This window comes from Scomber scombrus, chromosome 17 (genome assembly GCF_963691925.1).
Source record: "Scomber scombrus chromosome 17, fScoSco1.1, whole genome shotgun sequence".
NCBI lineage: Eukaryota > Metazoa > Chordata > Actinopteri > Scombriformes > Scombridae > Scomber > Scomber scombrus.
This window is the reverse complement of record NC_084986.1, coordinates 23,567,273-23,595,193: the sequence shown is the minus strand read 5'-3', so window position 1 is coordinate 23,595,193 and position 27,921 is coordinate 23,567,273. Positions and strand designations below refer to the sequence as shown.

The following is a 27,921-nucleotide window of genomic DNA, read 5'->3' as shown; positions in this document are numbered from 1 at the left end:
GGTGGAGACAGCAGTATTTAAATGAGGGCTTTGCGTGTCTGTATGGAGAGTTTGGATGAGCAGAAGGCCCACAAGCACAAAATGAAATGTGATCAGGTTCTAGTTGAAGAGGTTAAAAAATATATATTGAGTTATAACAAAAACAAATATTACCAGAAAACCCGACATATGGGAGAGTATTTGTGACAAAGTCCATGCTGTTAGTAAAACTAAAATTATTCCACTCCAAAAATAATAACACTGGTGGAAAAACTCCGTCCTGTGTGTATTCTGTCATTGTGCCTCCGTCTCCTCCTCTCCACAGTGACAAAAGTCATCTGTGTGCAGTGAGCAGCCGGTTAATACCTGTCCTTCAAAGGTATTATTTATATTATTATTTTACACACACAAACCTTTAGTAAATCAGGCCCAAAGTGTTCTACACCAAATGACTGTGCTGTAGTTTATTTGGCAGCACCTGTAGGTCATTTGTTGAGGGGCAGATGTGTGGACTGCCAGGTAATAAAGCAGTGAGCATGACCTAAATCGTACATGGCCTTGTCTGAGCTGTCAATATCTCAACGACCTGTACCTTGCCCTGTCCATGAACCAGCACGCCTCAAATACCCCCCCCTCCCCCCCCCAACGAACACACAAACACGCTTAGATACTTACACTCACCAATTTCACAAATCAGCTGTTTGAATGGGGATGTTCTCTGTAAAGCTGCTTAGCACATTGTTATTCACCTCAACTATTCTTGTGCCAAACACCTGTACCTGAACCTAGAAAATGATTGCCAAAAAAGTCCACAGATGGCCGATACAAAGCAACAAACATAAATAAAAGTGAAAACTGAGAAGTGTTTATATTTCACTCTTTGTGTTGGTCATTGTTCAGATAGAGAAGTTACTTTGATTTATGGGTATATTTGTCACAGTAGCATTCTGCAGCCTGTGTCTCTGTTGGATGATTGGTCCATCAATTTGGTCCATATCTCAACATCTATTCATGGTGCCTAGAGAGTTTTTCCTCTAGCACCACCATGAGATTGACTTTAGTGCTTTAGAACAAATGTCTTGATACATTTTCAATGGATTTTATGCAGTTTGGTGCAGATATTCATGGTCTTAGTTTATCCAGTCAAATTTTCAGTTTGTCTTTTGAAGTGGTTTATTTTCCCACTTTTAAACCCCATTATTTCCATCAAGATCATTAATAGTAATACAGTTTTTTTATTTAGACTCAGTTTAAACTCCTCCATCATAGTGTTTGATCCATTTTTTATGTGTATGTTGTGAACAACTAAACACACTGAGAATGTATGTTTTGTTTGGAATTCATTCTGAGAGTGAATATGTTGTTATGTTGTAAACAAGTGTTTCCTACTAAACATATATTCTAATGCAAATAATGCAAATGTGTGAAGAGATATAGAGTTGTATGGTCCTCTATATTATGGACTGGGGATGTAGTTAAAGTCTGTCACAAAACCTTTCATACCATATATACCTCATACAACCTCTTATTGTAATAATTCGCCATTAAAATCCCTGCTCATTCTGGAGAAGGGGGATGGGTTAAATCCGGGTGAATTATAGGTCAGTGGGGGTTGCTGGGTGAGTGTGGGCGAGGCTGAAGGTGAAGTAGAGATCACCATATGGTCCTACTGTGAGCGGGCAGTCCTGACCTTAGCTGCTGCTGTACACATAAAACATTGTGCTACACACTCACACCATCAATGAATGTGTTTAGTGGTGAAAATCATGTGGATACGCACTGTGAAAGGGTCAAATGATTTCTGCATGGAGTCTTAGGTATGCCACATATTACATAACATTACATTAGTGGGGGGTTTTTCATGGGTACAATAGAGAAAGAGCACTTTGATATAATGGCAAAAGTGAATTGAGCCACTGCTCATTTGTCTCAACCTTACATGGTCTGATAATTATTGCCTCAAATTGTCTCTGTTAAAGACATAATCATGCATGTCATGTGTTATAACTGCCTTTGAACAATAACAATAAATAACCATATGTCTCTTATATCAGAATTAAAGAGAGTGCATATTATGAGTGTATTTAAAGAGGATATAGTAAGAAAAGAAATATAGAAAGAAAAAAAACCTCTACTGGCCCCTATTTCCATGTACTATTAGGCCTATTTTAACAGTAATTCGCAAAAAAATGTTAGCACTTAAAGTAGCTCCAAAGTCTTTTTTTGTTATATTTTATTATTCAAATATATTAACTTGTTTTATGTATTGTCATGTATTATTTATTTATTCATCCTCATCATTTCTTACATACTATTTGGATCATGTTCTCTGTTTGTGGAGTCTCACTGTGGTTTCTCAGTGGTGGTACATCCTGTACAACTGCTGTTAACAAACCCACAACCACCAAGACCTAATGCATGCGTATGGTTGACAGCATGAAATGTGGCTTTCAGCTCAAAAAAAAGCTTTCTGAGTGGAGAGGGCACGTGCCACTAAAACTCATTGTGTTTCTCTCCTTCCTGTCCCACTTTCATAAACTCCCAATAGTTATGTGCTGTACATGTGTCCTTAATCCTCCACTACAATCACAGCAGCACTCAGCCTCAACCCACATGTTTCATTTCCACAATAAAATGCTGTTCCTTGTACAATCTGCTCATGTGTTGCTCATACATCTGTATGTCCAATTTCGGAATTAATATACATTTGTTTATTTGTGTCCATGTTCCAAAAAGAGAAGATAAAGTTCACTTGTCTTCCTTGTTGGGAACACAATGTAAAATGCATAGGCATCCAGATGTTCACTGACAGATGTCACTGTCATGTTGTGTGCTAGGGGTAGCGCAGCAGGTGGACCCAAAGGCAGAAGACAGAAGCCAGCACGAATTGAAGAATATCTCTTTAATGAGGAATGAGTGTAAGCAGAGCAAAACTGAACCCAAGAGAGCAAAACTGAACAAGACAGAACAAAGCAGAGCAGAGAATCTACACAGGGGGGAAAACACGGACCAAAATCCCAAAAACACAATCCTGTTATATATCCAATAAGCCCATCCGAGAATATACATGAATAAACGTAAATACACAAGTACACTCTCATATTTAAGACTTCATGGTGATGCAGTTTTTCTAACATAGTATACAGTGTTGTAGATGTTAAATCTGCAGCCCATACATCAGTGGAGCAAGTGCTCAGGAGTCCAAGATGTCTTACGCTGAAAAGGTTTATTGAGACTTGATGAAGGAGAATGAAAGAATAATCAGATGCTCCCTTCTGGGGTTTCAGTCCTCCGGGGATAGTCTTATAGTAAGCCACACAGATAATGCCATAAGTGAACGATCCCCAAATATGGTCCGATCCAACACATCTACAGCATATAAAATTTAGTCTATTGGTCTACAGATGAGGACAATGTCTGAGAATGCAGCTCAGCACCCTTGTCCTCCATTCCTCAGGGTCCACAATATCCAACCTCTGACTACAGTTACATTTACTCCATTCAGAGAGACGGGCAAACACATCTCTGACTTTGGCTGCCATAGCAACACTATCAGGGTGCCTCCTGTTTTCCCCAAAAGGAGCAGACCTACTGTCTACTACTGTCTCAAGGCGAGACGTGTCTCACGGTTAAGATTAGGTGCGGCTTTACAATGACTTCAAGTCCTAGTTTGACGCAGTGTATGCCAATGTATGACCTAAGTTATAGAAAATTCCTTAACAATAGCATTAAATGTGACGTGTTGTTGTCAATATTGTGCATGGTGTTAGTTTCATACTTCTATGCTAAAGCTTTTCTAGCAAACCTAAAACTTTGACGTTTACTGAAAGACTAAACAGGCTATGGCATTATCACACATCTGCAACATTTCACCATAAACACATTTCTACTGCTGGAACATATTCCACAACTGTAACCACTGACATCCATAGTGTTATACAGTGTAAATAAATAAATACAGCTTTATGAACTATGAACCATGAAATTATGTCAACACTATGAAATGTTATTACATCCTGCCTCTTTTCATTATAATATATAGTATACCACAGCTGTTTTTATTTAAAAATGTATCTTTAGACAGCCACTCACGTCAGCCACATTCACAGAGTCACAATTGCATTATCTCTTCCATGAACACTAACAGTTGGATTCTTTAAAATACAGTGCCTGTCATAAGGTTTGACTGGTTCTATACATACAGTGTAAATGCATTTGAATTAACAACATATCTATAAGAATAGCACTAAAATTACAACTTCTTTCAATCTTTTCACCATTTATTCCTGCATGGAATCGGTAGATGTTGCAGCTGATGATCCTGACACACTTGTCTTTTCCACACCCATTATCAGACTAAGTATTCTCCTACTGTGAAAATGAGCCATGATGAGCAATGAGCCTAGAGGTCTAACCCACTAGCCCGCACTCAGGCTCAGAGAACTGTGATAATGCTGGCAGCAGAACAGGAGGACACACGGAGGGCTGATGCTCAATCACAGCAGCTCCAAAACCACAAAGTCACGACCACAACTTCCTGCTGATGCTTTTACTTTAGCCTGGAAAAACTGCAGTTGATGATACTGTAATAGTTCAGAGGAGTCAGGCAGTGAAGTGTGATCTGTCCATCGAACTTTGTGAGAGCAGCTTGTGTGGCTGAAGGCTTTTTCCTCACAAACTTCAAACCAGGCTACAGTACACTAGATTGAATCACTGTTGCATTGTTTTTGGGAAATGTATTATGGCAGTAACCACATAGAAGTCATGTCAATGTAAAAATGTCCAATGAACTAACTCACTATTTATTAAATCAAAGGATGTAAAATGTATAAACTTAAAGCCAAAGACCATTCTGTATGTTCCCCATGTCTGCCATCAGGTCAAACATCTCAGTACATACATAACACAAAATAAATATGGACTACTTTTGTGTACTCAAAGTGAAATAATAAATTAATTTGATAACTTGAATATGAACTTGACCATGATCTTGATCTAAAATGACCATATGTTGAAAATAAATGTCACTTAAATTAACTTTTAATATAATTAATTTAGCAATAATTATAAAATGATACCCATTGGAGGAAAGTGAGGTAAGTATGTGTACCTACAAGGTGAAAATATTTGTTATTCCACTTGTTTGGTCATGTTGCTTTTTAACTTCTTTGATTCAAGTCAAAAAGTTTATTATAGTAAACACTGTGTTTGAAAGGTTTAAGTTGCACATAAACGATTCGAACTCTCATAAGTAACATATCAACTGCTATACCATACACATGTTGTGGGGAGTGTCTTGCTTGCTGTTTGAGCACCATCTGGTGGTTAAAAGCCTGAACAGCTGAGTGCAGCAAGACACTGGTCCAACATTATTTTTTTGGGTAAGAAAGGAATGGGAGCTTTGTGAATAGGTTAATTTATCAAAAAAACATACATTGCATACATGCAACTGAAGCCAAAAGTAAAACACAAAATATTAAGGTCTAAAATGCTTGTTGTATTTTATATGAATAAAATACAACAGGTACTAAAAGACAGTTTAGTAGTGTAATTCTGTAATGATTTTGAGTCACTAGGATATGCGACATGGAATCTATTGACATGGAATCCATTTTTAAAAAGATGAATTCTCCATTAAAATAATCATAATTCTCCAATAAAAAGAAGGAATGCATCAATTGTCTAGTGTAGTGATATAATACAGAACGGATTTAGGTTCAGTGGATCACATGCTATGGAAGTTTTTGAAATGAAAATTACTTACATAGAAAGTAATATATTGGGGGGGGGGGGAAAGACAACAACTTTCCAATGAAGAGTATCAATTGTCCACTGTAGTAATATAATTCTGTATTGATTTTACAGTCACTTGGTCACGTGATATGGAAGGTGTTGAAAAAACAGGTTAAAAGATTTTTAAAAATAAGAAAGATGAATAAATAAATGAAGTTCAATTGAAAGCCAGCTTAAAAAGGTCGTCCTTAAGTTTGCTTTAAAAATAAATAAATAGATGTACCCTCTATAGGGGCTGTGGTAGTCATTCTTTTCCCAGGATGGCATAGTCGTTGTTTTCGTTGGATGAGTCGGGTAATGTTTTGGGTATTGACTTCACCATCCTAGGAAAAGAAACAGCACCCCGGTACGTAGCCCCTCCCACTTCGCAACTCTTTATGTCACGTGACTTTACGTCATAGGTCAGAGTGTCTTACCAGGATTGAAACATGGCGGCGCCGGCTAAGAAAGTTTTCGAGGTCTTCGTGTCTAAAATACCATGGACATTAGCCAGCAGTAAGTTCATTCACTTGTTCAAAATATCCTTCTCACTTTGCGACGGTCGAATATCATTTTATAGCCTCTCACTTTATTTTATACATCGTTCTATCGTAACACATGTAGCCTTGACATCAGTCACACTGTAACCTCTGTTAGCTAACATGCATGACAGTCCTATAGAGTCCTTGTGATACAATATTACACTGTTTTCATTTCTATATGCTGCTAATGTAACTTATGTAACACCTTCATATGCACTAGCTGTCCCTGCAGTTATCAATACATTACATGTTAAATAGAGAGTTGACGTTAAATTCAGTTTGAGATCTCTTTAATGAAATGCTGCACTTTGTTCTTCAGAGGAGATGAAGGAGTATTTCGGACAGTTTGGACAAGTGAAGAAGTGTCTTCTACCATTTGTAAGTTCTCTCTCTCTCTCTTTCTCTCTCTCACTCTCTCACATTTTTAGGCTATATCATGATAAATGATATATGTCAATAATTTGAAATCTCGAAACCGGGTTAGGTTGTTCACATTGTCAAGAAGGTGATCATTCTACTTTATGTTTATTACTGAGGTCATAGTGGGTGATGGTGGTGTATTATGGTGCATTATATTGAATGGTGTTCCTAATATTTTGTCCACTCGTTGAACATACATGAATGGGGCAAAATATTAGGAACACCAGTCAATATAATTCACCTCAGTATGCCACCACTTAGTATGACCTCAGTAATAAACATAAAGTAGAATTATAATTGTTTACAATGTTAACAGTAACTGGAAATGTATAATCTTCATAAAGTAGAATTTAAAGCAGAGCTGTTGTATTGGATTGAATTAGATTGCACAGGTGTACCTAATGAAGAGGCCAGTGACTGTAATATATGTATCCACACAATCCAATGCAACAGCTCTGCCCTAAACTGTTGACAATGATAGATTGTTTGTTTAGTTTTAATGTTGTAGTGTGTGTGTGTGTATATATATATATAATCCTAACCCACTTTAGAGGAGATTTCAAATTATTGACATGTCAACATTAATCATGATATTGCCCTGCCCTAATTCCAGCGAACATAACGTCTAGCTTTATTTTTGCTGAACCTTCAAAATCTGTGTGTGTGTGTGTGTGTCTCTGTGTGTGTGTGTGGTAACAGGATAAAGAAACAGGTTTCCATAGAGGCTTCTGCTGGATTGGATTCTCAACAGAGGAAGGGCTGACTAATGCACTGCAGAAAGAACCACACACGCTGGAGGGAGCCAAGGTAAATATATCACTGACTACTGCCAGGGTTATTTATGACACTGATGCAGACCTTAAACCAAAAGATGTTGCCCTGACAGTAAAGTTGTTCTGTATATTATGAGTTTTGCTGGAGGTTTTTTTTTTTTTTTTTTACCTTTTCAGACTATTTTTCCTTCTCTGTTCACCTTGGAAGTGGGTGAAGTTGTGCCAGAAGTATATGTTTTAATAATAATAATTTCCCTGTTTGTTTTTTTGTCCAGCTCCAGGTGCAGAGGAACAGACGGCCGTTCTCTGGACAGAAGTCAAACAAAGAGAGCGAGTTAGACTGAAGATCTGTGACTGTGAAAATCAAACATGCTCAGGTTCAGATTCACTTTGGTTTTTTTCTCGCTGCCATATTTGTTTTACATTTTTTTGCATTTGGGGCATAATGAAGACTTAAAGAAGTACGCTGGGGTTGGTTTTATATTTCCACTCTAATGTCTGTGTTCTTTCTTTGTACACCTTTTTTAATCAATTTGATCCTGAGCATCACTGTCATTCCTCTAATGATGATTGTGTTTATTTATTGTCTGTGATACTGTTCAACCTGGTATCCCTCCAAAGCATGACGTTTATCTGAACTGTCACTTCTCTGGGTCATAATTACTACTTAACATAGATGCAGTTTTTGGTATGGAGTGTACGAGGAAAAATGACCCTGACACAGTGAAGCAGTGAGTGTATTACATGTTTTGGTATAGTCCCTGTAACTTCCCTGTCAGACACCATCATCGCTACATAAACTGTCAATGCAAACTTGTATTTACTTCAAGTTTATGAAGCATGATTTACATGTGTAGTGTATGGCAATAAAAACATTGTTTAATCCAATGTGTTGCTTTTTATTTTTACTTTGTAAAATTGCTTCTTATACTTAATGCAAAGGATATCATCACCAGTATGGCACTAAAAGGTAAAGAATAAGACTATTTTTTTTATATTTTTCTTAATGTCAACACAGTTGTGTGTATCCAAAGCCTGATATATCTTACTCCTCTGTGTCAGGCCTGTTATCAAAAATGACTAAAAACAGTATAATTCATCTTTGAATGTTCAAAAATAAGATTTCCTAATCTGCAATAAACATATAAATACAAAAAGTGATTAAAAACATGAGTGAGCCACACTGCTGCACTGGATGATTACACAGTCAGTCTCAGCTGAGCAGTTGTGCTACATTGTAAATTCAGTGCACATCCAAGAGGTTGTCGTGTGTAACTCTTTAAACACGCTACAGTGCTGCGTATGTGCACAATGACATCTGTTATCCTGTAAGACCAATTCTCCAAGCTGCTGAGAACAACTTCTACTAATCAACTGAGAAAACTAAGCTTTTGCACAAGGATAGTGCAGCCACTAGGTGACACAGCAGGGGTAGAAATATGGGGTTAGTAACCCCCTACTATGTTAGCAATTGACACAATAGCGTTCCCCATTTGATAAAAAGGCAATTGAAACAAATATTGAAGCATTCTACAGGTCACAGGAGTACACAAAAAATCTAATAAAAGTGGACTGACACAGGTTAGCAGATCTTTCATTACTTCAACTGAAGCACTAAGCTGTATGGCTTTATGAGTTGCCTGTGCAATAACATCTGCGTGGCGTTTTATGTGTAAGTACACAGTATCCAATGATAAGTGGTCTGCCCTCTGTGGACTATTAGATTTTTCAACCACTGGGTCAATTGACATAGAAGCTATTTTCTACTCTGAAATGCTTCATCAATTCTAAAAATCCTAACTTTTAACCAATGGTGATTTTTGGTCAGCACAACCTTCTCTTCCAATGTTTAATTCCCATTTAACTACACTTCCTGTTAACCGCTATTCTCTACATGAGGAGAAAGAGGATGCACGGTTAAGCATAACATGTTTGACCTGTCAGGATTCATCAGGAACATGATTGTAGTTCATATACATTGTCTGTGTGAGGAAAGTGAGCTAAATATTAAGAATACATAAGCTAGAAAACAGTAACTGAATTTGAACATCTGGCACCCCGTAGATTTAGTTGCTCACATGGGCACGATCAAAGTTTGATTCATCAGTGTTGCAAAGCTGCATGTTCTCTATTAAATAAATCATTTTATTCTCATCAAGCTTTCATAAAACATCTGTCCCCTCACAGAATATCTCTGTCTGAACACCATATCCTGGAAATTCTTAGTTTAGGACACTTCCTAAAAAGATAGGAGATAGGAGGAATGCGGACATAGACTAAGACATCTTTGCCTCCGCATCTGACAGGAAGTCACAGTGGACATTCGTCTTCTTACTCTGTTTAGTCCCCGTAAAATAGCAGACGGAGAAAGCTGAATTCATTTCGGTTCTGACAACAGATTAATAAATTGATTTAGAATGTTACATGACACATTTAAAAGAATCTGAGACTTTCCAAAGACTTGGTGAATTTACTTAATATCAGCAGTTTTTTAAAACCCTCAATTGCTAACGTCTCAGTTTTACATATTGCATAAAATCTTTAAAAGAGTCAGTTAACTAAAATGATATTTTAAATCAGTTAGCTACTTTACGGTCAGGGTTGGGAAGGTTACTTTGGAAATGTAGTAGGTTACAGATTACTAGTTACTCTATTTAAAATGTGATAAATAATGTAACTATTTTAATGACTTCATCAAAGTAATGTAACTATTTCAATGACTTCATCAAAGTAATGTAACTTATTACATTTGATGAGTTTTTCTAATTGTCTAACCAATGTTTTTAGCTGTTAGGGTAAGTGTTCCTATTAAGCACCAAAATCTAAGTTCAGCTGTTTTTCATGGATACTGACATGATTTATAAGAGAGATCATTTCTTATAAATCAACATTTATCTCTCATTGTAAAATGTATTCATTAGTTCATGTAGATTTTGGAATATAAAATAAAGATATTTGATGAAAAAAGTCAAAAGTCTGTCATGGGCTTAATTGGTACTGTGACACCATTTAAGCTCATGTGTGCTCCAAATAAACCCACATCATGATTTATTTACTAAATATAAAAAATATTGATTTCAAAGAATTAAAAACAGCAATATATGTATTCAGTAACATGTTAAATATTTAAAAAATGAGTAAAAAACCCTCCTGAGTAAAATCTTAAAGGTGTGACTTCAGATGTAACCTCCTTTATAATCATCAACCTTTTCATCAGTAACTGTAACAGATTAAAATTACATTTATTTTGGAATTAAATTAAGTAATGCGTTACATGTAAACAGTTTATGGGGAAAATTAATTGTTACAGCAGCTGAAAAAGAGGGATATGACAAAAAAACAATTAAAAAAACACATACAACAATAATAACATTTAAATTAAAAACTAAAAAAGGCTAAACATTTCCCACACATGTATTGTTTTGAGTTATTGGGGGAGGGTCTCGCATGCATTATTTTCTATGTAAAAGGAAATATGAATAAGGCTGGTTAATAGAAGCCAGATTGAAAACGGTGTCTTCGCTCTGCTGTCGATTGCTTCTGACTAGAATGAGGCAGACTAGTAGTTGTGAATCTGATGTGGGACTTCCTGGTGTGGCACTGCTTTTCCCTGGAATTAGGAAACATCATTTACCAGAAGTCTTCTCTCTGAACGGATGTGTAATCCAATCATCAGGTTTTTAATAAATTAACTCCAGCTGTGATATCTGACAGCGATCGACAGAGAGAGGCTTCATTTACGTCTACGTCAGGCTCAGCTGTGCTCTAGCCATGTCCGCTTCGGCTGGATGCTCCCCGGCGGGCCAGGGCTCGGGCCTCGGTCCCGGTATGTCTATGTTCCGCTGGTTAGAAGTACTGGAGAAGGAGTTTGACAAGGCCTTCGTGGATGTGGATCTACTGTTTGGAGAAATAGATCCCGATCAAGTCGATATTACGTACGAGGGTCGGCAGAAGATGACCAGTCTGAGCTCCTGTTTTGCTCAGCTGTGTCACAAAACCCAGACGGTGTTCCAACTCAACCATAAACTAGAGGTCAGTCACTCTTTAGTGTGTGATTCACAGGGTTTGGTCCTCACACAGACACACACTGTGGTTGTCAGTGTTGTTGGTTAACAGCAGGCTGTCAGTCATGGATGATGTTATTTATACTGTCTGTGTTATTAATAAATCACATGGAGCTGGTACACACCATCTATAGCAGTGACATTATTATTAAACGTCAGCAAAGTGAATCAATCAGTAGTTTACAGTGCATGTATTCAGTGGCGGTTCTAGCTTGTATGGTGCCCTGGGCCAACCCCATTTTCTGCCCCCCCTACCCCCCATATAGATAGATAGATAGATAGATAGATAGATAGATAGATAGATAGATAGATAGATAGATAGATAGATAGATAGATAGATAGATAGATAGAAATATCAACTATAAATACCAAATACAATCACAACTACCTAAAATGAAGTATGACGAATAGAAACAATTCTAGTATATATGATATAAAGATAAGATATTTCTTTATTAGTCCCACAATGGGGAAATTTGCTGTATTACAGCAGCAAGTGGACAGTTAAAAATAGAAGAGCATCAATAAGAAAGAATAAAGAACAATAACTAAGTACGAAAAACCACAACAATAATAGTAGAAATATATATATATAATTTAAAAAATAATAATAATTGTGACATTATTTACAGTATTTACAGCACAACTGCAATATTGGTATTGAGTGGTAAATTGCACAGATATATATATTATATGTATATTGCACAGTTGAATTGAAATTGGTATTATACATGAAATACTAATATTGCACAGCATTGAACATTAAAAGTGCAGAATCTAATCATTACAAATTATAACATATTGCTAATAAAAAAACACATAAATAAAAGTAAATTGCTCAAATCCTATATCACACAAATACACAAATGGAACAACACACATATAAATTGTGGGACTATTTTACTTTTTGCATCATAAGGCTACCATACAAAATTGGGTGCACTAGATTCCTCCACTCCTCCTACGTCAGAGACCTGAGGTCAACCTACACCTGATCCTCTCCTCATCTACTACTTCTGTCTGTGAGATCTTCTCAGCAGGTAGAAGCTGTAAGTTCATTAACTAGTACAAGGGCACCCACTCCATAATTAGAGAGATCTCTGCTTGGTGTGACTGGTGACTTTAGAACAGAGATGTAATAGCTGCATCTGTGTCAACATTTGGATCATTTTCATGCACTAGCTTGTCTTTTTGCTTCAAGTTTAATACCCACCTCGCACACAAGTGATGAAATAGGATGTTTATGTCAGGCAGATAGTTGACATCATGATCTGTCCTAGGTCTGGAGGGTGTGATGCACCCACAGACAAACAGAGCGACGCCTTTTCCTCCTTAAATACACCACGGCAACAGCTAGAACGATGTGTCTCTCCATGACGCAAATAAGGATCTATTTCTAAGAATCCCTTTCCCTCTGAAAAACTAAAGTTTAGTGGAATGACCCCTTACTTCAGAGAACATCAGATATGTCAGCAATGTTTTGGTTCACATTGGTATTTTAATACTGCCGCACACAGAATGACAGGAATGAAAGGTCACCCCCCCACCCCCCCACTGCCTGCTCTGTCCTTTCCTGTAGAGGACCTCAGTGTTGTTTGACCAGTCCAGCTTGTTATGCAGTTGCCCTCGAAGAACCTGTAGGTGTCCACTATCTCCACCCCCTCCCCATTTATGGAAACAGGTGTCGGGGTGGCACTTTCGCACTTTCTGCACCGAAAGTCCACCACCAGCTCCTTGGTTCCAGGTCCTTGGTTTTTTCCTGATGTTGAGCTGTAGGCGGTTCCTGTCGCACCATCCTACAAAGTTCTCAACTAGGTCTTTGTACACCTCTTCCTTATTGTCTGTGATGCAGCCAACAATGGAGGGGTCATCTATCTGAGAACTTCTACAGGTAGCACGTCCTGGTGTTGCTGTCAGAGGTGTGAATACTGAACAGATGCCTCATTGACAAAGCAAACATATTGTAGTTTAAAGAGGACAAACCTCACAACCACACTAACACTTCCTCCATGTTAATTTGACTATAAGGTTACAAAAACACCACGTCTCATTTTCATGTGGTTATACACTTACGAAAACATACTTATGGATATTATATTCCATTTCAGCCAACTATTATCTGACACACTACTCCTTTTTGAGAATAAAAATAAAAGAACTGTAACAGCTAAATGATGCCTCCTATGTCAATTTGAAGAGTGATATAACTGATTTTACAAAAGTAATGATTAACCCGGCAAACATTTCAACGTTGCAAAGAAAGTCTATGGGTTTGAAATACACAGACAAAATGCAACTTAAACAGATTTTAGGTTTATAGTATAGTATAGATGGTATATGATAGTAGATAAAGAATTTCATAGCCCTCAATGTTTGCATGTTTACACAAATCCAATGCACCGAGAGGAAATGGTTAGCTATTGGCAAACCATTTCAATGGCAGCTATTGTCCAAAATCCTCCATAGATGATTATTAAACATCTGCTTCCAGAGACATACTGAGACTTGGCTTTGCTCAGAGAGGATGCACTAAAACACTTCTAACAAATGAAACTATACAACTGAAGCTGAACACTCCACTATAAAGTATTTATGACTGATTTAATATAACTGTGCTGCTTCTTTAAGTTTGCTGCATGTAGAACAATCCACAGAACTATAACCATAAAGGATCCAGACTGCCTCGTGCTGCCACTACCTCCCCCACTCCTCCTGGAGCACGCTTTAAGAGGTCAGACGGGGCACATCTCTATTGAGGGTTGCGCTGTCAACTCTTCAAACAAAACAAACTCTCAATGTTTTCAGCAGCAGCAATTTTAACCATACATAGAACAATGAATATTTAATGAGTGATGCGCTGAGAAAATGTGTATAAATGGCGTAATGTTCACTGGAATCACCGCTTCATAATTTATTAAACCCATCCATCACAAACACCAATACAACACTAAATGACATTACTTTAAAGTCATAGGTTACTGCGTTTTGATGTATCCTCTATATAAAAGTGGAAAGGTAAATAGTTGATTGGAATGAACTTTATGTATTCTGTACTGTATTCTTCAAGAAACCAGATGGTTCATTGTGATTAACTGTTCTACTGTTCTTTATGGTCAGAACATGACAAACACTTTCCAAACAGCACATTTCATGAATCTGAGGTTTGAGTTTTCAAAACAATAATGATAAAATCTTTTTTCAACATCAAAGAGTATAATTAGATAACATCATGGAATCCAAGTTATTTTCTGTAGCTACAAATTTCGGATGTCACCTAAATGCCTCACATGGAGACTATCAAAGTAAACAATTACTACCACAATTTACCAGTGGTCAGTGCCTTATAAATTATTGATTCATTTGCATGAATAATTGTATACATTAAAATGATATTAACCAATAATCTTAGAGGACCAGGGACTTTTAGTGTAACTGTGCTGTAGCGGTTGCAGCACAGTTGCCACTAGATGGTGCCATTTTACTATTTAATGCTATCCAAAGAATAAAGTTACAGTGTGCCTCGCTTTGTTCCCTGTGGCAGTCATGTAGACGGATGCTGCAGCATAAAGTTGTAAAAAATTCCATGGAGTTGTTGCACTTTTAATGTTCATGATAAGTGGATAAGAATTACTTATCAACATGCTACCAACAAAATAAATGAAAAAGTCGCTTTCAAAGTCGCTTCATGCTCCACAGAGCAGATCGCACCAGACAGGAAGTCAGACACAGAATCAGAAGAATTCCGTGTCTGACTTCCTGTCTGGTGCGATCTGCTCTGTGGAGCATGAAGCGACTTTGACACAGCTTCCCTGATTCCCCGATTTGCATATTAGTGGTGGCGGTAGGCCTAAATGTTGAAAGATTTCCAGGAATGATAAAGTTGGAGTGACAGTATTTTACAGAGTGGAGGTTTCTGGCATAACATCACCTACTTCCAATGTGCACGGAGAAGGCAAAAAAGTAAAAGCTCCAGCAACACTTGTAGCGTAGAATAACTTTATTGTTAGGCTTGTGACGTTCACCAGGGTCATCATAAAACATTACTGACAGCATTTAAATGGGGTCGTTAAAATGATCTATAGTCAGCACAGTTGACTCTGACCTAACATATCTGCCTCTGGTGTCCTTCCCACATACCCCCTTCTTCCATACTCTCCCCTCCTCTGTTCATCCACTTGTCCACTTCAGGCTCAGCTGGTGGACCTGCGTTCTGAGCTTACGGATGCTCAGTCTGAGCGGGTGGTGTTCGAGAGAGAGGTCCATGACCAGCTTCTGCAGCTTCATGCTCTCCAGCTGCAGCTTCATGCCAAGCAAGGCCAGGCTGAGGATTCTGACTCCATCAAAGACAGACTGGTAAGTAAAAGAAGCTGCAATGGTCATTAAAAAAGAAATAACTAAATAATACATACGAGTGATGTAGGAGTTTAGGTTCATCTACCACAAAGAGCCCTGTTGTATGGAAAACACAAATTTAGCCTATATTTCAACAATTCCAAATATTGCTTCTCAGAGAGGGTTTGCAGCCATCATCATCATCAGTCATCATTTATAACATGATCACTGCAGAGCTACGTGAACTCTGGCTGCTATATTTAACCTCAGCAGTTATACTCCCCTCTGCAGTGCTGATGTGGGTACAGCTCTGTGATATTTACTGAAAGGAACAGGATCAAATTTAAGTCTGATTTGTTCTCTTCTGTCTCTCATCTTCTGTTGTTGCACTCTTTTTTACATTGTGTCTGGCAGAATGTCACTTTTCTTTGATATTAACATGTAATGCATCTACATACTAGAAGGGTATTACATTGTGTCCATTCAAGAGTTTTGAAAAATGATTGTCATTGGATTTGAACTTCAGTCAGTACAACATTAGAAAATAGTTAAACCCCCCAATTAAAGTATCCTAGAGTCCAGGAGTATGTCTTATTTGTCCTTTTTGTCCAATCAATGGTCCAAAACCCCAGAATATTAAACTTACAGTAATGGAACATGAAGGTTGTGAAAACAATTATATCACATTTGCGAGCTTTGATCCAGCAAGCAGTTTGGTGTTTTTGCTTGAAAAATTACTTAAACAATTATTAAAATAGTTGCTAAGATTGACTATTTCAGCTCTAAAGTAAAGAAGCATTGTGTTGAACCTATGTCTTGTCTACACTGGCTAAGGCTGCGTATCATTTAAAAAATGACGATACCAGTACCTATCCAAGTACCCTTAAAGTGATACTGATACCAACTGAGTACTTCATTCGATACCCATCACACATTTTTTACACTTGCTCTTATCTGGTGTAACAGGCGTGTAGTGTAGCTACACTTTAGAGCGTTTAGGTGGCATCTTGGCTGCTGAACTGCTAAGCTCACTAACTGAAATTCACTGTGACTTCACTACCACAGATGGGTTGTAGATGCTGTGGCAGTGGGCCAATCACATGTTGCTTTAAATTGAAAAAGGCTTGTGTTGATTGGCTGTGAGCAAGTCCATACAACTAGTCATATTTTCTAGCTCTGAGTGCCAAAAGGATCGATTGCAGGTATCGTTTGACGGGAGACGTTTCGATACTACTTGGTTTCGCTTTATATTGCGGTCGATACCTTAAAGAGGTATCGAGTACAGATACTCCCCCTAGTCCTCGGGCAACTAAACTAAACCCCAAATTGTTAGTTTGTATATGAGTGGGTGAGTAACCATTAGAAACATTGTCAAGTTCTGTGTATAAAAAGCCCTGTATGGCTCCTGATGAACAGGTTTACACTTGCATGGCAGCTTCAGCCTTCACTGTATAAATGTGTGTGTGAATGTTATGTGTTGTAAAGTGTTCAAAAGACTATGAAACACTATATAAATGTAGTCCATTTACCCCTGATCACAGCCATACACAACTAAAATTAAGTGTAAGTCAGAAGAAAATAGACATGATATTTCAGTTTGCATTTATATGCATTAAGTGGCTGTTTCAGGGCCAGTGTAGAAGTGGTTGCTTGGTTTATCTTTAGATGTTGTCAACAGGCTGAAGGACATAAAGCCTTTAGGGAGGGGGATGTGCTCTCATTACAAGTGCTCAAGTGCTCCAAAAAGGTTTGGGAACAACTGATACAGTACTAAAAAGACTGCTAAAAGTTTCATATTATTTTGGTGCTTCCTACTCCAGCTTTCTCTTTGGTTCCACTGCTTTCAGTTACTGTTTTCAATACTGATGTGCTTATTGCTTTACAATGCTGTATATCTGACAACTGTATTGAATGATCTAAAACCTGCTTACTCACCTTCTCTGTTGCTTAAAATGATTGTTTCTTTCTCTTCTTCTTCCCTTCTTTGCTGCTTTTCCACCAAAGCCTGTACCAACATTGGGGGAGAGGGTAAGTTTGTGTTTGGGTGTATTTTGCGATGGAAAAAAACAGGATTTAAAAAAAAAAAAAAAAACTACACTTGACTAGGTGGTGCTGAATGTCTTATAACTGCAGACCAGAATTGATGATTTGGAGTTCAGTTACATCACTTTATTTTTTCATCACCTCATTGTGAAGTGAGGTGCTAAATGCAAATTTGGGAGTTTTTCAAGCACTCCTAACACCTCAAAAATGTGGGGGGAAAAAAAGTATTTAGGGGGCATTATAGAGCCTACACGCATGTTACAATATCCATATCTGAACAAAACTCGGGAAAGACTCTGTTTAGGAGCAGGTGAGGTTGACACTAAAATGAGAGTAGATCCACTTTAAAGCTCAGTCCACCTTAAGTGAGCTAACCCAGTTCCAGCAGCTGGAGGAACAACAGATGAGACTTTTGTTTGTCTTGAGAGGCTGCAGCATTTATTAACTGACACACTGTCGTTTCTGTATTTTTACTGTCAGACTGACATCTTACTGCCAACCCTTTCCTCCTCTTCACCATCATTTTTCTGCGGCTCTCACTCACTCAACCACACGCAAGTGGTGCACTGCACACACATTATACACTGCTGTATTCCATCAAGGAGCTACCAAGAGTTTCCCAGGCAACCACATAGAGGGTGACTCACGTTTCTGAAAAGAGCTGCGGAAAGGCTCCCAAAAGCTATTGATTTCTGGATTAATGGATTTTTTCTTGTTATTTTTGGCTTTAAGAAAATGATGATTTTGGCCTGGTGGGGGTTCTTTTTGGTCCGACTGGGACTGTACAGTTATAGGAGCAATAGTGAATACAATATGTCCTTTGCACCACACAATTTGGAATAATGCTCATTAAATACAACAAGAATAGAACAATAATTTAATTAAATTACAGATGCTAAATCAGGCTGAAACATTAAATATATTTGCTATATGTATGTTGAAGGAGGAAATCATGTTGAGTTCGTGCTCAGGCTGCCAGCCGGAAGTGGAAAATGAGCTGTATTGTTTTTGTAAAAGGATTTGAGCCTTTCTGCTACAAAAACAATTAATTGTGATTCATCTTTCCTAAATAGAAATAAAATTATTAATTTTCTGCTTCCTCTCGATAATCCATGTTTCACATCCCACAGTTTTTAAAGGGATTATTTCTTTTAGTAGCAGGGAAACAATACTCTCTAATGACATCCATTTGCTAAACTGGGGCTGACTGTCCCAGCACAACTAAACTACTTAATATTTAATATTAACAACAACTCAAATGACTTTGTACTGTAGAACAGGTCATTATAACACATCCACAGAGAATGATCAACAACTCTGCAGTTAACCCTGCATGACAACATTTTCACCAGTCGATTACCTCAGTGGGTGTTTAGCAGCAGAAGAGACATTCTTTTTAGGAGATCAAACCAGAACAAAAATTTGAAAATGTCTCTATTTAAATTAACTTAAAAAAAAAACCCTCATTGAATTCAGCTTGAACACATTTCGCATACATAAAGCTTTTAAAATGTAAATAAGTGGAATCTTAACTAGAGCTTCATACTCAAAATGGAGAACATGGTTTTTGCTGAGAATTCTCACTAAATCTTTTCCCTCCCTCCCTGTAAAATTACTTGGAACCAAGATTATGTATTTCTGTGTTTCCTATATTGATATATGGGCTGATAATCTTATACAGAAATTTACATAAAAAGCTATTTATTTTCAATGTGGTTATCAAACACTTGTGAAAAAGATATGGAAGCAGGATATCAGACATCAGTGAACTTGACTGGGAATTTAATAATTATATTAAATTAAGTCAATGAATTAACCACATATACATAAAATGCTGCCTATATAACTTTGTTGCATATGGGACAGCAAACATGGCGTTACCGACATATCTGTGATAGGCCAATATCGGCTGACCGATATATCGGCTGACCGATATATTGCTCTGGCTCTAATTATAAGTACTGAAAGAAAGACACTTTCTCCAAACCTCATTAAGGTTAACACACAACTGTTAAAGCTAAATGCTTATACTACAAATGCAATGATTACACACTGGACACACTTTTCAGTTGCAGTACATCCATTTTCTTCATTTTCTAAAGGATTTACCTCCTTGGAATTAAAACAATTAAATTAAGGAAAAACATTCAACTACTTCCACTCACTGGCGCTGTATTCACCTGTCAGAGTTTAGTATGATTTTCTCTTGTCCATTTACTGATGTCACCCAATTGTATGTTGCTACGCAGATGATACCCAATTGTATGTCCCATTAAAGCCTGTTACCACTGATGTTTCATGTGTTATGTCCTACCTCACTGAAATTAAAAATTGGATGCATGAGAATTTCTTGAATCTGAATGACTCCAAAACAGAAGTCATTATAATCACCCCTCTGGCCCCAGCACTAGCAGCGTTAACAATCTCTCCTCTAGCCTGGGTGTTTTATCTAATGACATTCACAAAGAGGCCCACGACCTAGGTGTTATTTTTGTCTTTTGATGCCCAGGTGGCCAAAGTCCTGCAATCCTGCTTTGCCTAATTTAGACAGTTAACCAAAATTAGTTAATTTCTTTCATCTGCAGACTTAGAAAGGGTCATCCATACTTTTATCACTTCCAGACTTTATTATTGCAATGTACTTTATTCTGGCATCAGCAGGCCAAACATCTATAGACTGCAGTTGGTTCAAAATGCTGCAGCCAGGGTTTTTAACAGGTACTAAGAGAAGTGACCACATTACACCAATCGTTGCTGCCCTTTACTGATTACCTGTGAGTTTTAGAATTGATTTTAAGATTTTACTGCTTGTATTTTAAGCTTTGAATGGTCAGGCTCCTGCTTATATCTGTGAACTGCTAGGTCCTTATGAGCCTGATGGCTGCCTGAGATCCTCCAGCAGGGTTCTACTGATGGTTCCAAAGTCTTGACATGTCACTAGAGGGGACTGGGCTTTTGCTTTTCGGGCCCCTCAGCTGTGGAACTCCCTGCTTGGAGATCTCTGGCAGGCAAACTCAGTGTCATCTTTAAAATCTCTTCTTAAGACTCACTTTTATCGTATGACTTTTTCTTAACTGTTGGTATTTGTTGTATTATTTAATTATTGTATATTGTCGATATTTTTGCTTTGGATCTTTTAGTTGCTTTATTTGTTTTTATTGTAAAGCACTTTGTAACTTTGTTTTCAAAGGTGCTAAATTGATAAAGTTATTATCATTATTAATATTAGTACTAGTAGTAGTAATCGTAGTAGTATTACTGTGCTAATGGTGCTTGTTGTGTTGTATGTGGTGTTAACGTGTGATATGCTTTATTCTAGCAACAGGAGCTCGAGGCCAGCAAGAAAGAAAAATTAGCAGAAGCAAGGCTGGACGCAGAAGTGAGACTATTTAAAAAGGAAAATGAGGCCCTCCGCAGGCACATGGCAGTTCTTCAGGCTGAAGTGTATGGAGCCAGACTGGCTGCCAAATACTTGGACAAGGAACTGGCTGGCAGGTAACGAACTACAACTCCCAACATTTCTATGTGCCAAGAAGATATTGAGTAAGAACGCTACAACACATGACATTATTAACAATACATTAAACAATAACCAGTTGACAATTTATTGTGTTAGTCTAGGTCTACGTGATTGAGGTATTATCTCTCTTTCTCTCTCTCTTTGTCCTCCAAAACACGGACAAAACCAAACAAGCTATTATATAATAGATAAGTCTCGGGTACCTGCACTGGACTGTTGTGTAATTACATGGAGGAAACATTGATGAAAATGGATTACCGATTTTTTTTGTATTTTACTCTACCCCCACCTCCACTGTATTTGAATGGTGGCCCAAAGTAGCGCATCAAATTAAACATGGAATATTCATTAACTGTAGCTTGAAACTGTCTACTGATTAATTCCCTGTATGCAAAATGTTGACAATAAAGTATTTTAAGTTCTTGTTCTGCAAGAAAGTGGATAGACGGGCTGAATTTCGCATTGACAGCAGTATGTTTTGTTTTGTCTTCCAGGGTGCAGCAGATCCAGTTACTGGGTCGTGACATGAAAGGGCCAGCACATGACAAGCTGTGGAACCAACTGGAGGCAGAGATTCACCTTCATCGCCACAAGACTGTCATCAGAGCATGTAGGGGTCGCAATGATCCCAAGAAACCTCTTCCCTCACCTGTGGGACATGTACGTGTAAAGATACGAAGCACTTCAAACTTTTGATACAGTTTAACCTTTTAAATGTGTTTTCAAATTTGGATGTGTTAATGTGATTGTAGGACTCGGACATGTTGAAGAAAACCCAGGGAGTAGGCCCTATCAGAAAGGTGGTGCTAGTCAAAGATGACCACGAGGGCTTGGGAATCTCCATTACAGTAAGTGATCTGTTTAAAGCAGCCGACAATTCAATGTGTTTGGATACAAACAGACTGCTTACGCCAAATTAAACAATGTTCAAGCAGCAGTGAATAAAAGTTGAACTCAAAATGTATTTGCATTATACTGTATATACCATATATACTATAATACTTTAGTTGCTAAATTCAACAATAAAACAGTAAATGTTCCATATCCAAGAGTTCAGACATACAAGAATTGACAGCAACATTTCAGTCCAAGATAAACTTCTTTATAGGGACAATAAAGCGTATCGTATAGTAACGTATTGTATCGTATCGTCGTGTATCGTATCATCACGTATCGTATCGTATCGTATCATGCAGTTGCAAGAAATAGACCATGTTTGAACATTTTGTAGAATTAATTTATACATTTTAGGAACAATAAAGACAGTAGCGTATGTTTTCATACCTGAGAGTTCCTGTGCTTGCTGTATCGTGTTATTTTTTCTTCAGTAGCTTACTAGCTTTGGGAGAAGAGCCTATCTGCTGCAACTGTTGGCAGAAAGTACATATTGAGGTCTTTTGTCAATGGATCACAGGGAACATGTCCGAATGATCTATTACATACAGATCTTCATGCATAGTTCATAGTCCTGGTTGTTCAGATCATATCAAGAAGTGATTCAAAATCCTGAGCGGAATCCTTTAAGTAGCTCTAAGGATCTGGGAATTATCTGCTCTTACAATGCAAGGAGTGCCTCACTCTTGCGATTTTCATAGCATGAAGCATTAAAAGTGCTTCCAGAAAGCCAATTCCTTGTTTTCAGTGTACACATGATGGCAGCCACTGGGAGAAGGAGGGTCACTGCAGCTGTTTTGAACAGCAGTATTTTCCACTGCTATTATAGTTGATAATGGGTCTTGGGTAGATTGGAGGTAGCCAGTAGTGGGGGAGCTGCTCCCTGCTGCCTTCCAATCAAAACACAGAACCTCAGAGTTGCCAGGCAGCAGGCGCAGTGACAGCCTCTCATTGTCTGAAGGCACTTATGGAAATTAAGCAGAACTGTTGAAGTGGAGATGAGCTGCAAGACTAAAGTAATGTCTGATCATGTTGCCTGTCTCCAATATATGACTATCCGATATGTATCTAGATACATGTGGTACGATATGATTCAGGGACGATACATTTTAAAATGGAACGTTTCGGTGTGATTTGATTCATTACGATTCGATGCAATACGATACAATCTGATATAGTTCCTTAAAAATTAAATCCGTTTAAATTAGACATTTTACATTATAAACTTTTATATGCCTGTCCTCTTGTTAGGGTGGGAAGGAGCACGGCGTTCCTATTCTAATTTCGGAGATCCATCCCAGCCAGCCCGCGGACAGATGTGGAGGTTTGCATGTCGGAGACGCCATTCTTGCCGTCAATAGCATCAATTTGCGTGATGCCAAACACAAGGAGGCCGTCACCATTCTGTCTCAGCAGGTAACACAGGTGTGCACACACATACACACGCACACCGCACCGCGCTGTTCCTCTGTTTTTCTCACAGTGTTTATTCTGGGTGTCAGGGAGGGCAGATAGAGTTTGAGGTGGTGTACGTGGCTCCAGAGGTGGACAGCGATGATGAGAATGTGGAGTATGAAGATGACAGCGGACATCGCTACCGACTCTACCTGGATGAACTGGAGGATGGTAATTCAGCACCACCTAGTGACAATTCAGCATCACTGCAGGGTAAGTATTCGAAAAAAATGTTCGAGTGCTCACACATTCATACTAAACTTCTCCTTACATGGAAAGCTTAAAGGATAGGTTCACCATTTTTCGAGTCTGTCTTAAAAAACGCTGAAACAGGTTTTTCTAGCTTTCATCATTGATTCTGTTCATATTGACTGTTAGAAGATCCTCCTTACAGTGTGAGTGATCCGCAACAAAATCCAAAGTCTTCATTTTGAGCAGAAATTTTTTAAAAAGTTTATCTGAAGATAATATGAAGCTTCAGCTGTATGTGGATATCTTGTGTTTGGGAGATAATGAGCCAATAGTTGGATACCCCACAGTTAACTAATGATCCATGAGTAGACAGAGAGGCAATGATGGATGTTTTAAAGTTGCTGCTTGGTTAAAGCCTTTTAAAAACTCATTTTCCAGCAATGACATACTGGTACTACAGAGAATTCTTTGTTCATTAGCTGACATGTGACCAAAGTTAAGTATTGTGTGTGTGTGTGTGTGTGTGTGAAGCAGTTGGGATGAGAGTCAGCTCCTCTAAATCAGGCCATGATGCTCTGCTGGAAAAAGGTGGACTGCCCCCTCAGGGTTGGGAGGGAGTTGATTTCTTATACATCTGTATCTGTGTCTAACCTACAGCTCTGGAGAAGATGACACTGAGCAACGGACCAGAGAACGGAGATACCGGCATCTCCCGTGATACACCTTCAGAGGAAACCTCTTCGAAGCCCCCTGACACTGACTTTTCCTCCTAGAGTCTCAGATATTAGAAGAGAAAGCAAGAGGATTGATGGAAGAATCCCCTTTCAAAGAACTGAATCAAAGAATTCTATGACGAGCAGAAACAATGCCCCTTTTTTCCCCTTTTTTCTCTTGGTATTCTTTGCGTGTTGGGATTTTTGGGGTTCGGCCTGGGCATGTAGTAATCAGTCCGTTAACATGCACTGAAGTAACCAGGTTACAGTGAGCTTTCTCCTGCAGTCAGCTGATTTCTTAACTGTCATGTAATGGAGAACTGCAAACAGGGTGTGGAATGAAGGAAGCCTTTTTTTTCCCCAGTTAGATTTCTCTGCTATATATCTCGGCTGTGTATACATGTTACCAGTGTGCTAATTGGCTTTTTTACATGCAGCATGCACGTGACAAAAGACTGCAAACGGGCACGGTTAACAGCAGAATTACTGAATGAAAGCAGAGGCCATACATGGAGCGACGCATTCTCATATTTAAAATAATTCCATCCAAAGATCAACTCACACAAAGTAGCCTGTAGAGGTCTGAAGAAGATGGTTCGTAAATTCAGGCACATTGCTCTGCCTGTCTTCACCTCTCACTTCGGAATCAGTCAGCTCCGAAGCACGCACGCACACACACATACATACACACACATACATACACACACACACACACACACACACACACAAACAAAAGCCAGAAAGCAGAGTATTCTATCTATAACTAATACATTTCAAATCAGTAACTTGTTCCCCATGTACCCTGGTTTCTCCCAATAACCTGGTTACTGAAATGAATGAAAAAACGTATGAATGAAAGAATTTAATATTAAGTTATGATACTAATGGGTATTGACGGAACAGCTGTAAGCTAGAAAATGACAGGAGAAAGTAGAAGTCACCAAGCTGTGACTCAGGAAGGAAGAGGTTATTCATTATTGAAACATTCTTCCAGGAGCCACTTTAGAGACACCTAAAGAGTGTTTTGCTTCTATTTGTATAGTTATCATCTGGTCTTGGCAACACTATGACAAGATTACAGTATATTATCCTACAGGGACTCTGAGAGAGACCAGGATAATATCTTTAAGAGAAAATGTAATAAAAAAAAAAGAGCGGAGAATTTTTTTAACTGATGTGATTATTTTAGCAGCAAAGTGAAAGACTGTATATACACATTCAAACCTTGTCGAATATCAAATGCTTTGAAAGCTTGGCTAATGTCACCAACGGACACATTTCCTAACTTTTTTGAAACACTTAATCTAATCACATCAATACATTTACCAAAAAAAGTTGAAAATTGAGAAAAGACAGCAGTGGGTCAAAATACTTCCAATACCTGCTTCTGGCTCTAAATTAAAATGCTGAATGTTTTCTATATGGTTATAGTGTATCATATATACATAAGTATATTTACTTTATAAACCAACAATCTTCTGTTTTTTTTGTTTTGTTTTCCCTCTTATCCCACTGAGGAATCTACAATTAGAGGGCTTTTGGGTGATGAATCTACCCTTCTGGTGAGATCTAGAGGGTCTCTCTGGCTGTGCCGAAACAGAAACGGATAAATCTAGCTGCTTCTCAGTTTGTCGGGGTTACCTTTGAGGAAGTTTTGTCATCGAAGTCTGACAAATACTGTTTCAAAGGCTCCTCCAAATCCACAATCCACAATCTACAATCCAGAACTGCGGCCTTCTTTTCTCCTATAGAGCTCTTCAGTTACTGAATCAAACCATGAAGACTATGCCATATGTCGATTTTACACTGATGCTTATTTTCCCTCCGTTTCTTCCTTCTTCTTTTTTTTTTAATGTGAACAAACAAAAAAAGCATGTTACATGATCGAATGCCTTACATTGCACATACTCTCCCAAGTTCTTGAGGACAGTGGCTATGTAAGTCACATGAACTCAAACCTCTGTCCTGATATCATGTTCTATTTATTAGGTTGTGACTGTAGGGTAGTTGTTCCAGTGACCCCCCCCCCTCGTTTTCCCCCGCCGAAGCGTTTGAATCTCGTTCCATCACTGACATGAATTTGTTGGCGTGGTATACTGTGTGTTGATCATACAGGGGTTGGGGGACAATAACACTTGTATTGCTTAACAATCACCAATACAATCATTTTTTGGATAATGGGGGTCTTTCTCAATCTACACTAATTGCTGTACACCATCTTCTGTCATTGTTTTGTTTTTTAATTGTGTCATATGAATTCTATTGTAACACTTTGTGTGTTTTGTCAGGATCACCTCACAGTATAATGCAGTAAATACAACAAACTATATCAATGATTCTAAACTGGTGAGTCAGCTGAATCCAACCCCCCCCCCCCCCCCCCCCCCCCCCTAACACAGATCTCACCAATGCACTGTTGCAAGGATATCGATTTGAATTTCTCTTGTTTGTGTTACTTTGCCCCCTCGAAGAAAAGACGAGTGAGTGCAACACTTTCTGACCTTCCAGCATTTATTTATGTCTGATTCTTTACTTGCTTTTTGTTCCTTCTGTTTTCTTCCTTGGTACTTTGTTTGTGTCTCTAAACTCTTCACATATACTGTGATGTGTATCTTTATAGGTAATGCATTGAAGTTAAGCAATTTCTTTAGCCTTTAAATAAAGTTTTGTTCCAATTTGACTGATTTGTAATACATTTGGAGAAAGAAATGTGCCATAAAACACATCCGATTATGGGAAATAAATGGGAATTCTACTAAGACTGGATTCTTCTTGAAAGTCTTAAAGAGTCAGTTAGAGGTGGAAATGAATGGGTGAGACTTCTACAGTACTGTGATTACCTGGAACTTTCAATTATGTTGTGGAATGATTACCTGTTATTAAAAACTGCTGTAGTTTTATAAAGCTTCAAGCAGGAAGGTGTTATTATTACTTAAATTATGACCCAGGACCACCTCTATTGTCACTTGCAGGTTTTCCACAGGTAATAATAATAATAATATGTAATACACTTTACATTTGAAACAACTCTAAAAGTGCTACAATGTAAAAAAAACCAAAAAAAAAAACCAATATAAAACAAATATGAGCATGAAAGCAGTAACCAGCAAGGTTGATAAAAAGTCAAAGGTTCTGCTAAAAAGAATTATTTTAAGTTCTTTTTTTTTTTTTTAAAGCTGTCAGTACTCTGTGGTGCCCTCAGATAGTCACAGAGGGCGTTCC

The 27,921-nt window shown here is 38.1% G+C and overlaps 2 protein-coding genes across 2 annotated transcripts; both read left to right on the top strand.

The window, feature by feature from the left end:
* The first annotated feature begins 6,181 nt into the window (after window positions 1-6,181).
* Window positions 6,182-8,374, top strand: slirp (SRA stem-loop interacting RNA binding protein). The gene is made up of 4 exons (XM_062437394.1): window positions 6,182-6,267; window positions 6,613-6,671; window positions 7,413-7,520; window positions 7,762-8,374. Exons 1-4 carry the CDS (start codon window positions 6,201-6,203, stop codon window positions 7,828-7,830), a joined length of 303 nt encoding a protein of 100 aa, XP_062293378.1. The 5' UTR covers window positions 6,182-6,200; the 3' UTR covers window positions 7,831-8,374.
* Window positions 8,375-10,825: 2,451 nt separating this feature from the next.
* gopc (golgi-associated PDZ and coiled-coil motif containing) lies at window positions 10,826-27,379 on the top strand. The gene is made up of 8 exons (XM_062437392.1): window positions 10,826-11,518; window positions 15,739-15,903; window positions 21,245-21,420; window positions 21,940-22,105; window positions 22,198-22,293; window positions 23,591-23,755; window positions 23,842-24,007; window positions 24,644-27,379. The coding sequence occupies exons 1-8, from the start codon at window positions 11,258-11,260 to the stop codon at window positions 24,757-24,759; spliced, it is 1,311 nt and encodes a 436-aa protein (XP_062293376.1). The 5' UTR covers window positions 10,826-11,257; the 3' UTR covers window positions 24,760-27,379.
* The last annotated feature ends 542 nt before the right edge of the window (window positions 27,380-27,921 follow it).